Here is a 13,171-nt window from a genome sequence, read left to right on the forward strand (position 1 = left end):
CCAATCAACCAAGTTACCGAACTACCACCAAAACATTTGTTGTCTCTTACGAAATGCATAGATTGCTCGTTGTCTATTCTAACCTGGAATCCCACAGGGTGACGGGGTTACACCAGCCAGAGACATGTTCCACGAAGCAGTCTAAGTGTTATAAAGATCGTAGGTCTATGTTCCAATTCCAACGCAGGATAATTTTCATTGCGCTAAAATCGCGTTGTGATCCCCGTTCTACATGACATGGGAAAGAAGAATAATCTAAATATGTACTTACAATTACAAAGCCGTGGAAGAAAATAATTGCATAATGCATAGACATCCATAGTTCCATTGATACTTATATTCTGCCCAGTGGAGGAAATGTTCCCATGTATTCGTTCGCAATACTGTTCCAAACCACGACACCTCGGCCCCAGTAGCATCTAATATTACGTACTGAACCACGCACATTCAATTTCAATTTGTTAACAATATTATATTTATACGATATTTTTAAAGAGACCATGCAACAGCTGATGCGTGTTTATTTGTATGCATAATGTAAATTTAATCATATTATGAACACAGTCCTCTGGGTACTGGGGATCCATTCACCGATTGATGTAATCAGTTCAGTACAAACCACATTGTACACCCTGTTATTAGTTTAAGGACAGTATTCATATCGTGGTGGTTCATTTGCTTTGGTCCGATTGACGGGTTTTGTTTAGACACCAGGACTTCGTATAGTGTTCCGCCTGCAAGACTTAGTGGGCAGAGGGTGCACGTTTGGTGTTTCATCCACAGCTCCCTCACACACAAGATGTCCGTTGGGTCGGAGTCTGAACTGTGTGTTTGAGTTGAGTAGCCAGGCTATACTGCGACATGGCATCTCAGTAGACGCACTGTAAATCCGGCATTAGTTTGGACTAATACATACAAACAGCCACAGACACACGCACCTACACATTCACACACGCATGCACGCAACCACGCCAACAGAATTGTGTGGCTGTCGCAATATGTATGCAGTAATCTTGTACTTGTTCTCACGCTTGTTGGCACTGTTCTCACCCATATTTGCAATGTTCTCACCCATGTTTGCATTGCTCTCACCTTGGTTGCATTGTTCTTGCCCGTGTTTGCAATGTTCTCACCCATGTTTGCATTGCTCTCACCTTGGTTGCATTGTTCTTGCCCGTGTTTGCAATGTTCTCACCCATGTTTGCATTGCTCTCACCTTGGTTGCATTGTTCTTGCCCGTGTTTGCAATGTTCTCACCCATGTTTGCATTGCTCTCACCTTGGTTGCATTGTTCTTGCCCGTGTTTGCAATGTTCTCACCCATGTTTGCATTGCTCTCACCTTGGTTGCATTGTTCTTGCCCGTGTTTGCAATGTTCTCACGCTTGTTTGCATTGCTCTCACCTTGGTTGCATTGTTCTTGCCCGTGTTTGCAATGTTCTCACGCTTGTTTGCAATGCCTTCTCTGTATGGAGAGTGCGGCTGGGTAATCATCGGAATCGAAGATATGTAATACTGCTACCTTGAAAAATGATCATCTTGATAAAACGTGGAAAAAGAGCCAGTTGAATTTCAAACAAAATTTTATTTCATGAGCACACAATAGAATATAGTATATTTTGTTAATGTGGGCACTAGGAGGTGAGACCGCCTCCGTGATGTAGTGGTTAGAGCATCCGCCCGGAGAGCGGAAGGTCGCGGGTTCGATCCCCGACCGCGTCATACCCAAAGACGTTAAAATATGGTACTTGTTGGTCTCTGCCTGGCGCTCGGCATTAACCGGTACAACAAGGACTGGTCGGCTCGGAGTCAGTATAATGTGTCTGAGTGGGGTATTCATGCTTCACTGCGGCATGGCATCTCAGTGGGCTAGCACTATAAAACCAGCATAAGTCTGGGCTAGTACAAGCAGCCGCACATACACATACACACGCATGCACGTCGTCATATGAGCGAAATAATCTAAAGCACGACGTTAAACCCAATTTCACCTCACCTCACTAGGAGGTGAAGAATTCGCTTACAATTCGGCCATCTTATATGTGACGATTGGAGAATAACTACAGTGAAACATTGTCAAAGAAAACTGCATTGATAGCATGAATACTCTATCAATAAAGAAAACTGCATTGGTAGCATGGATACTCTATCAATAAAGAAAACTGCATTGGTAGCATGGATACTCTATCAATAAAGAAAACTGCATTGATAGCATGAATACTCTATCAATAAAGAAAAGTTACATATATGAAATGGAAACAACAGGTATAAGTTATGTACTGCCAGAACTAATAAAATATCTTCAACCCTGCGAAAACAACGTTCAGAAAACAGTGAAAAACTATTGTCTACTTCTTCAGACGCTTCCTGCCTTGGGTGGTACGTTTATGGTATTTCCCATCTATAACCCTATGTAGCCATTTATATTCATATAATTATTATGTTTGTTTGTATGTATTTTGTATTTTGACGCTTTGGGCTACTTTAGATATGCTACGATCAAAGGCGAGCATCATGGGCAATAAGTGTAAACGTTACTAAAACATATTACGTTTCAGTAAACTATAATTACAGATGGATAACTTGGAAAATCAGTTGATTTCGTTATTTATAAGCTAATATGCGGCAACCTCAACTGACACTTGCTCAAAGATGACACTGGTATGCGGAAAGTCCAAAGATGACACTGGTATGCGGAAAGTCCATTTCTTTTGTTCATTACTGATGGCTGGGCATCTGCACGAGCCGTTTGTCATTCCTTACGTCAAGAGGCAGTAGCAACTCTACCAGGTCCAAGTCTCTGTCATGTTTGAGACATGACGCCAGAGACATCATCCAGTACAATATCTTGATGTATCGGAGCAAGCTTTCTACAAAGAATGGAACGCAATGCCTCAACGTCTGATACAGTCAATGAGGTTGGGGGTTAGATATGTTATAGCAGGTGGCGGAGCACAGCGCTCGGTTATTGAATACCTATGTGATTTCTTGGAGGGTTGTAAGCCAGAGTCTTGAAAACGACCGCACCTATTGACGTCATATGACCAAAGTTATCAGCATTACATAACGAGTAAATGTTTGCCATGAATGCTTCTCTGAATAAACTACAGTTTTATCGTTCTTTTTGCATTTGCATTTGCCATTTAATATTCCTTGGGAGTCAATGTATCCGGAGGGTAAGTTAAATTGAAGTTTCGATAAGTTCCTTAGCTATGGTTAAAGGTAACATATGGGGGGATTCGACAGAGGTATATGCCATACTCTCCCCGCTCAACAAAGAATCTAACTATATTTTTATTACCTGTAATGCAAGTTATATGAGTGAAAATATTACTGATATTATTGATATTACTGAAAACCGTTCAAGAGTTCAGTCTACTCACACACTTGATAGTCCCAGTAAATGTTTATGGTTGATAAAAACAGATGAGAAGGTATCCTGGTTGCGTATTTAGAGTATTTTTGTGGTTGTTGCATCTTACTGAATGTTATGCCTGATATCTGTCGAAAGTCAAAATACTTGGGATCCTCCAGTGATCATGGTGATTTCTGCTTTTATCATATATTTCGTATGATTAGAATATGTAGATCATGGAAAGGGTTTTGTTGCTTATATTTGTATATAATACATAATGGCTAAAACTGGAATTGAAACCTGGTGATGTCAAAAGTGGTGAAGCCCACTCTTCGTGTCCCACCATGTGTTGCCATGATAGAGAGGAAAGAATTTAGGTTGAGGTGACAGGGTTACCCAAATGACACAATTTGTAACAACACTTTAGTCCTTTAGCTTGGAGCATAAGTATCCTGCTTGATGACACAACAGGTAATTTACCCGATGTTAGCTGAAATGTTAAATCATGGTTAGTCAATAAATGACAACTGTTTACATGAGTTACAAACTCCCCTTAAATGATCGAATAATTGCATATAAAGTTACGTAAAGTATTAACATCATTAAAGAAATACCAGCACAAAAGGAGACGAATCCTTTTGGTCCAACAGCATACATCACAGACCCACAGAGAAACTGAGCACCAAATCCACAAGATATGGCCACTACGTAGAAGGATGTGATTTTTGGTGTTCCTGCAATGACTTGACCCGACCACGTAAGCCCAGCAGACACTAGAGGGCCAGTAAATAAGCCAATCAACGCACACGCTGCGCAAAGAACGGCTGTTCCTAGCCACTCAGTCATTGCCAAAGTAAGTGTTCCAAGGAGAGTACCCACGAGGCAGATGCATAGTATGTACAACTGTCTGGTCCCTCTTGGGAGTAGTACTGTTAACATACGACCAATAAAATGAATAAACCAAAAGAAAGATGTCATCACTGACATTGTGCTCAGGCTGATGTTCAGGGAACTAGTCAGACCAAATGTTGTGAGGAGAGACGAAAATGCTACAGAAATGCCTTGGCTACAGAGAAGGAACAGGAACATCAATACAAAATACAGATTTCCAGGGTTGGTAATTCCAGTGCTTGAATCTACCACTGTCTCGTAGGAATTGCTTGGGCAGTGTGTTCCAGGTCTGATATAGAAATAGAGCCCAAGGATGATCGCTGGTACACCTATCACCCCCGTGATAAAGTATGGATATTCGATAAGTGTACTGAAGTCGGAACATGATGTGGAACGTGCACTCCCAGTGAGTGAATTTTCAGCAGAAATCAGTTCATTCAAAGACTGAGAGGTGTTCTCAGGTAACACTCCAGGAAGGTCCATGTGGTATTTGTCGAGTGTTGTCACAGGACCTGTGTTAGACAGGTTTTGATATATATGAAATATATCCTCGAGAGTTGTGTTGTGTTTTTGAAAGTATGCCATTGTGAAGACGCCGTCGTGAAGAAAAGGGTTCAGTAGTAGAGGCCCCAGCACAGCCCCTGAAGCACTTATTGCCATCACGAGGTGAACTATTCTTTCGTTCCCTGCCCATACCCGATGCGAAAGGTGGAACAAACCTGCAAGAAATGACCATGTTTTAGATACATTTGTATCCTTAAATAGTTCAGCATAATTCTAATAGCTTTTTAACATTATAACTGTCTTGTGGGTGGATCATCTGAAATTCTTCTCCCGGAAATGTTCAGAAAATATTTTCTCATGGATTTTCAAAGACACAAATGTCTGTTCTGAAATGTGTGGTTTTACTAAATGTTTCAGACAAAACACTGAGTCTTTACGCGTGTACTGCAGAAACATCTGATACATCTCCGACAAAACCTCCAGCAACGCAGTAGTCCATACTGGGTCCTTAAACGGTATACTTTATTTTCAGTATGATACCACCTTTTGGATATAGTTTTCACCGCCGTACTGCGGTTCTAAACAACATCCACTTACTATCAGAGGTATGTCGTATGCATGACTATGAATCATTAGGTAGGAGGCTTTGAGAACTATCAGTGACATAGAAACAATAGGTACTCACCGCATAAGCCTACCTCTGTCGTACCCCCCCATCACAAACATGGCGGCTGCAGCAATGTAGAAGTTTCCACTGACTGGGAGAATGAAGAAGCTCAGACAATCAAAGATCAGGCAGCAGCAGATGATCAAATATGGAGATATATGTGTGAAGAAAAGTGACGACACAAACTGACAACTACAACATCCGACACCTTGAGAGAGCAAGAGATAACTCGAAACTCTCGGGTCTATTCCCAGCAAACACTGCAAGTCCGGGAGGCTGGGTCCGATCACTCCCATCGGGAGGCCTTGGATTAAGAACGACTTTCATTTAGAGCTATTAAACAAAGTGGCATGTATCACCACGAAACATAAAACATGATTATTTAGGAAAATATAAAACTAGAACACTCTTTCCCTAATCATTAGAAAAATCTACAAAATTATAAAAAAGCATTAATTTTACGATTCTTAATACATCATAAGCGTATGTGAGTGAGTGAGTTTAGTTTTACGCCGCACTCAAAACTATTCCAGCAATATATATGTACACATATGACGAATGGGAAGATTTTAAAACAAAACATAGAGAGCGGTGATTGACACATGAGCCGATCTATGCACCTGATTGAGTGAGTGAGTTTAGTTGTACGTCGGAACTCCGCAATATTCCAGCTATATGGCGGCGGTCTGTAAACAGTCGAGTCTGGACCAGACAATCCAGTGATCAACAGCATTATCATCGATCTACGCAATTGGGATACGATGACAAGAGTTAACCACGTCAGCGAACCTGATCACCCGATCCCTTTGGTCGTGCCTTACGACAAACATGGGTTACTGAAGATCAATTCTAACCCGGATCTGCACGGGTCTTATAAGCGTACATGTATGAACCACTACCAAACATTGATGACCCCAGGTGTTCGAGATGAGATTATTCTGCTCTACAGAGACACCCATCACGAACACACGCAAAACAAGTCCGCTAAAAATGGCACGGGGATAACAGAAAAAGTCAACATGGGTATTACATGTATATCGGATTTGTTGCCACTACCGTCAACTTTGGAAATGTCTACCATAACACTGCTGTGAAGGTGAAATAGGAAAACACCTGCACACTTAACTTACATATGCAGTTAGGTGAAATCACATCCAGTTTGAAAATACACAGCGTTATAGCAGTTTGTCTAAAACAAGAAGATCGCATATGAGCTATCACTGTGCTACAGTGTGAGGTTTGGCCAGTGGTGATGTCTAATCCATTGTGCTTGAGAGTGAGGGAAGATAATTACTGTCGGTGTCTAAACCATTGCTCTTGAGAGTGAGGGAAGATAATTACTGTCGGTGTCTAATCCATTGTTCTTGAGAGTGAGGGAAGATAATTACTGTCGGTGTCTAATCCATTGTTCTTGAGAGTGAGGGAAGATAATTACTGTCGGTGTCTAATCCATTGTTCTTGAGAGTGAGGGAAGATAATTACTGTCGGTGTCTAATCCATTGTTCTTGAGAGTGAGGGAAGATAATTACTGTCGGTGTCTAATCCATTGTTCTTGAGAGTGAGGGAAGATAATTACTGTCGGTGTCTAATCCATTGTTCTTGAGAGTGAGGAAAGATAATTACTGTCGGTGTCTAATCCATTGTTCATAAGAGTGAGGGAAGATAATTACTGTCGGTGTCTAATCCATTGTTCTTGAGAGTGAGGAAAGATAATTACTGTCGGTGTCTAATCCATTGTTCTTGAGAGTGAGGAAAGATAATTACTGTCGGTGTCTAATCCATTGTTCTTGAGAGTGAGGAAAGATAATTACTGTCGGTGTCTAATCCATTGTTCATGAGAGTAAGGGAAGATAATTACTGTCGGTGTCTAATCCATTGTTCTTGAGAGTGAGGGAAGATAATTACTGTCGGTGTCTAATCCATTGTTCTTGAGAGTGAGGGAAGATAATTACTGTCGGTGTCTAATCCATTGTTCTTGAGAGTGAGGAAAGATAATTACTGTCGGTGTCTAATCCAGTGAGTGAGGAAGATAATTACTGTCGGTGTCTAATCCATTGTTCTTGAGAGTGAGGAAAGATAATTACTGTCGGTGTCTAATCCATTGTTCTTCATAAGAGTGAGGGAAGATAATTACTGTCGGTGTCTAATCCATTGTTCTTGAGAGTGAGGAAAGATAATTACTGTCGGTGTCTAATCCATTGTTCTTGAGAGTGAGGGAAGATAATTACTGTCGGTGTCTAATCCATTGTTCTTGAGAGTGAGGGAAGATAATTACTGTCGGTGTCTAATCCATTGTTCTTGAGAGTGAGGAAAGATAATTACTGTCGGTGTCTAATCCATTGTTCATGAGTGAGGGAAGATAATTACTGTCGGTGTCTAATCCATTGTTCATGAGAGTGAGGGAAGATAATTACTGTCGGTGTCTAATCCATTGTTCATGAGAGTGAGGGAAGATAATTACTGTCGGTGTCTGATCCATTGTTCTTGAGAGTGAGGGAAGATAATTACTGTCGGTGTCTAATCCATTGTTCTTGAGAGTGAGGGAAGATAATTACTGTCGGTGTCTAATCCATTGTTCTTGAGAGTGAGGGAAGATAATTACTGTCGGTGTCTAATCCATTGTTCTTGAGAGTGAGGGAAGATAATTACTGTCGGTGTCTAATCCATTGTTCTTGAGAGTGAGGGAAGATAATTACTGTCGGTGTCTAATCCATTGTTCTTGAGAGTGAGGGAAGATAATTACTGTCGGTGTCTAATCCATTGTTCATGAGAGTGAGGGAAGATAATTACTGTCGGTGTCTAATCCTTTGTTTTTTTAGAGTGAGGAAAGATAATTACTGTCGGTGTCTAATCCATTGTTCATGAGAGTGAGGGAAGATAATTACTGTCGGTGTCTAATTCATTGTTCTTGAAAGTGAGGAAAGATAATTACTGTCGGTGTCTAATCCATTGTTCTTGAGAGTGAGGAAAGATAATTACTGTCGGTGTCTAATCCATTGTTCATGAGAGTGAGGGAAGATAATTACTGTCGGTGTCTAATCCATTGTTCATGAGAGTGAGGAAAGATAATTACTGTAGGTGTCTAATCCATTGTGCTTGAGAGTGAGGGAAGATAATTACTGTCGGTGTCTAATCCATTGTTCATGAGAGTGAGGGAAGATAATTACTGTCGGTGTCTAATCCTTTGTTTTTTTAGAGTGAGGAAAGATAATTACTGTCGGTGTCTAATCCATTGTTCATGAGAGTGAGGGAAGATAATTACTGTCGGTGTCTAATCCATTGTTCTTGAAAGTGAGGAAAGATAATTACTGTCGGTGTCTAATCCATTGTTCTTGAGAGTGAGGGAAGATAATTACTGTCGGTGTCTAATCCATTGTTCATGAGAGTGAAGGAAGATTACTGTCGAAGTATCCGAAGTTTTTAGTGTGAGGAAGGAACAACGAATCGACTGTTGTTATAGCTTATTTAAAAATACAACGTAATTAAGCCGTATCAGATCCATCCCCGCCCATTCTACGTGATCTCTCTGCCATCCTCGGCGTGTGCAAACCATTTTTTTAAACTATGAAGTGAAGTACAACTGCAACAGGTTCCAAGTTGGGGGACACACATAGCTATTTTTGAAAGGGTGCACGTTTGGTGTTTCATCCACAGCTCCCTCACACACAAGATGTCCGTTGGGTCGGAGTCTGAACTGTGTGTTTGAGTTGAGTAGCCAGGCTATACTGCGACATGGCATCTCAGTAGACGCACTGTAAATCCGGCATTAGTTTGGACTAATACATACAAACAGCCACAGACACACGCACCTACACATTCACACACGCATGCACGCAACCACGCCAACAGAATTGTGTGGCTGTCGCAATATGTATGCAGTAATCTTGTACTTGTTCTCACGCTTGTTGGCACTGTTCTCACCCATATTTGCAATGTTCTCACCCATGTTTGCATTGTACCTTGGTTTGCATTGTTCTTGCCCGTGTTTTGTTCTCACCCATGTTTGTGCTCTCACCTTGGTTGCATTGTTCTTGCCCGTGTTTGCAATGTTCTCACATGTTTGCATTGCTCTCACCTTGGTTGCATTGTTCTTGCCCGTGTTTGCAATGTTCTCACCCATGTTTGCATTGCTCTCACCTTGGTTGCATTGTTCTTGCCCGTGTTTGCAATGTTCTCACCCATGTTTGCATTGCTCTCACCTTGGTTGCATTGTTCTTGCCCGTGTTTGCAATGTTCTCACGCTTGTTTGCATTGCTCTCACCTTGGTTGCATTGTTCTTGCCCGTGTTTGCAATGTTCTCACGCTTGTTTGCAATGCCTTCTCTGTATGGAGAGTGCGGCTGGGTAATCATCGGAATCAAAGATATGGAATACTGCTACCTTGAAAAATGATCATCTTGATAAAACGTGGAAAAAGAGCCAGTTGAATTTCAAACAAAATTTTATTTCATGAGCACACAATAGAATATAGTATATTTTGTTAATGTGGGCACTAGGAGGTGAGACCGCCTCCGTGATGTAGTGGTTAGAGCATCCGCCCGGAGAGCGGAAGGTCGCGGGTTCGATCCCCGACCGCGTCATACCCAAAGACGTTAAAATATGGTACTTGTTGGTCCTGCCTGGCGCTCGGCATTAACCGGTACAACAAGGACTGGTCGGCTCGGAGTCAGTATAATGTGTCTGAGTGGGGTATTCATGCTTCACTGCGGCATGGCATCTCAGTGGGCTAGCACTATAAAACCAGCTTAAGTCTGGGCTAGTACAAGCAGCCACACATACACATACACACGCATGCACGTCGTCATATGAGCGAAATATTCTCAAGCACGACGTTAAACCCAATTTCACCTCACCTCACTAGGAGGTGAACATTTCGCTTACAATTCGGCCATCTTATATGTGACGATTAGAGAATAACTACAGTGAAACATTGTCAAAGAAAACTGCATTGACAGCATGAATACTCTATCAATAAAGAAAACTGCATTGGTAGCATGGATACTCTATCAATAAAGAAAACTGCATTGATAGCATGAATACTCTATCAATAAAGAAAAGTTACATATATGAAATGGAAACAACAGGTATAAGTTATGTACTGCCAGAACTAATAAAATATCTTCAACCCTGCGAAAACAACGTTCAGAAAACAGTGAAAAACTATTGTCTACTTCTTCAGACGCTTCCTGCCTTGGGTGGTACGTTTATGGTATTTCCCATCTATAACCCTATGTAGCCATTTATATTCATATAATTATTATGTTTGTTTGTATGTATTTTGTATTTTGACGCTTTGGGCTACTTTAGATATGCTACGATCAAAGGCGAGCATCATAGGCAATAAGTGTAAACGTTACTTAAACATATTACGTTTCAGTAAACTATAATTACAGATGGATAACTTGGAAAATCAGTTGATTTCGTTATTTATAAGCAAATATGCGGCAACCTCAACTGACACTTGCTCAAAGATGACACTGGTATGCGGAAAGTCCAAAGATGACACTGGTATGCGGAAAGTCCATTTCTTTTGTTCATTACTGATGGCTGGGCATCTGCACGAGCCGTTTGTCATTCCATACGTCAAGAGGCAGTAGCAACTCTACCAGGTCCAGGTCTCTGTCATGTTTGAGACATGACGCCAGAGACATCATCCAGTACAATATCTTGATGTATCGGAGCAAGCTTTCTATAAAGAATGGAACGCAATGCCTCAACGTCTGATACAGTCAATGAGGTTGGGGATTAGTAATGTTATAGCAGGTGGCGGAGCACAACGCTCGGTTATTGAATACCTATGTGATTTCTTGGAGGGTTGTAAGCCAGAGTCTTGAAAACGACCGCACCTATTGACGTCATATGACCAAAGTTATCAGCATTACATAACGAGTAAATGTTTGCCATGAATGCTTCTCTGAATAAACTACAGTTTTATCGTTCTTTTTGCATTTGCATTTGCCATTTAATATTCCTTGGGAGTCAATGTATCCGGAGGGTAAGTTAAATTGAAGTTTCGATAAGTTCCTTAGCTATGGTTAAAGGTAACATATGGGGGGATTCGACAGAGGTATATGCCATACTCTCCCCGCTCAACAAAGAATCTAACTATATTTTTATTACCTGTAATGCAAGTTATATGAGTGAATACTTTCATATGACAATATATGGTAGCAATTCAGAATATAATGATCGTAATGCTAAACGGTGTTGATATTTGAACTCTTCTAGGTACATGTTAACAGATCGGTATACAACGCTTCGCATAGCACTTATTAGGCCAATCGATACGCTTACTTGTCGGGTAAGCCTCCGCCGAGCAAACATTTAATCTCGAATTCCTCCCTGATTTTATCATTATTATTATGTTTTACAGATTAAAGATGAAAATGCAGCTGAGAGGGTTCGGGTGATCCTGGCACAGTCAGGCTGGTAAGGCTCATCATCAGCTCAGGGCCCTCGCCCACTCTACACACAGCCCAGACAGCGAATGGGACTTCCCCCAGGAAACACTGCCTAGTCGAACCCACCAAGAACTTTCCGGAGAATATGAAGGCTCCCCAACACTGCAGCATTCTGCATTACCCAGCGTGTCAGAAGGGCTGTGCGCCCGGTGGAAAACCCGGGCACTCTCCTGATCTGCGCCAAGACATCAGGAGGTACCAAACCAAGGGCACCGAGAACAATGGGGAGCCTGACGACAGTGTACTTGGGATACAAGCGAGACATTTTAAAGGCGAGGGCCGCATATTTAGCATGCTTTTCCTGAATCTTGCCAATGTAATTATTATTATTATTATTATTATTGCCAGTGTGATATTTGTGGGTATGAGTGAAAGCTACGCCACCTATTGGATTATTTGACTCGATGATCTAACATGCAAACAATTAAACGTGTGAGACAGAATGTGATTGACCTGTCGAGGCAGGGGGAAACGTATGTGGGTGAACGGTATGTAAAGGCCGGTTCCAACAGATGTTGTAGTGACTTCTACACTTTAATTGCTCCCATATCTTAAACAACAGCCGGGGTAGCGACAACCGCTCCCCTACAATACAGGATATCCATTTTCCTTACACACTCGTGATAACATCTATTCATTAAATGGAATTAGGTTAATGCATTGTGAAATTCAAGCTTCATATGGCGTTGAACATAAATTATAAACGCGTCAGTGTTAATGATAAGCATGATAGTATAATAAGCTATGGTTATGAATAAAATTATATGAGATTTTTTTGTATAATGGCTGGATACGTGTAGATGTGAGTTCTAGAGCAAACTATACAAAACATACCTGACAATACATTTGGATTTTTAATCAGGCATACAAATGAATGTAGTCGTGGAGGTATGGGAGGCTCGTCTCACATAATGCTTCGAAAATAATTATATGCTGTTGTCTGCAATGGAAATATATTGAATAATAATAATAATTCTTCTGACTAGTTGCTCACTGGACGATCTGATTATTATTAACCCGGATAACCCAAGCTGCCTGTTAGGCGCAAGAAGGTTATAGTCACATGACTTTATCCAACCGGGTACCCATTTTCTGCTGGGTGAACAGAGGCGATTTTTGAACATAATAACTCACTGGCCTAAGGTGAGACCACATGTATCACAAGTGCTTCGTTTTGGGACAGGACTGAAGTCCTAGAAACTCTCATGAGTCAAGTCAACACGGTCACCCATCCAAGGACTGTCCGAGCTCCACGTTGCTTAACTTCAACTGATTCGAGACCGGAGCTCTACGCAC

General features: G+C 41.3%; 1 protein-coding gene across 1 annotated transcript; it reads right to left on the bottom strand.

Moving 5' to 3' along the window:
- Positions 1–2,716: 2,716 nt before the first annotated feature.
- Positions 2,717–5,451, bottom strand: LOC124274197. Its single transcript, XM_046709504.1, has 3 exons — positions 5,434–5,451; positions 3,968–4,963; positions 2,717–2,868 (listed from the first exon to the last, which is right to left on the bottom strand). Exons 2-3 carry the CDS (start codon positions 4,902–4,904, stop codon positions 2,717–2,719), a joined length of 1,089 nt encoding a protein of 362 aa, XP_046565460.1. The 5' UTR covers positions 4,905–4,963; positions 5,434–5,451.
- Between the last annotated feature and the right edge of the window lie 7,720 nt (positions 5,452–13,171).

Source organism: Haliotis rubra, unplaced genomic scaffold, assembly GCF_003918875.1.
Source record: "Haliotis rubra isolate DU_JTF1 unplaced genomic scaffold, ASM391887v1 Scf189, whole genome shotgun sequence".
NCBI classification, from domain to species: domain Eukaryota; kingdom Metazoa; phylum Mollusca; class Gastropoda; order Lepetellida; family Haliotidae; genus Haliotis; species Haliotis rubra.

Excerpts from the sequence above, each read along its gene's own strand:
- LOC124274197 (XM_046709504.1), bottom strand. The coding sequence starts at position 4,904 with ATGGCAATAAGTGCTTCAGGGGCTGTGCTGGGGCCTCTACTACTGAAC. Across the intron at positions 2,869-3,967 it reads ATTCGTCTCCTTTTGTGCTG|AAAGCTTGCTCCGATACATC; the intron begins GTATTTCTTTAA and ends CATTCTTTGTAG.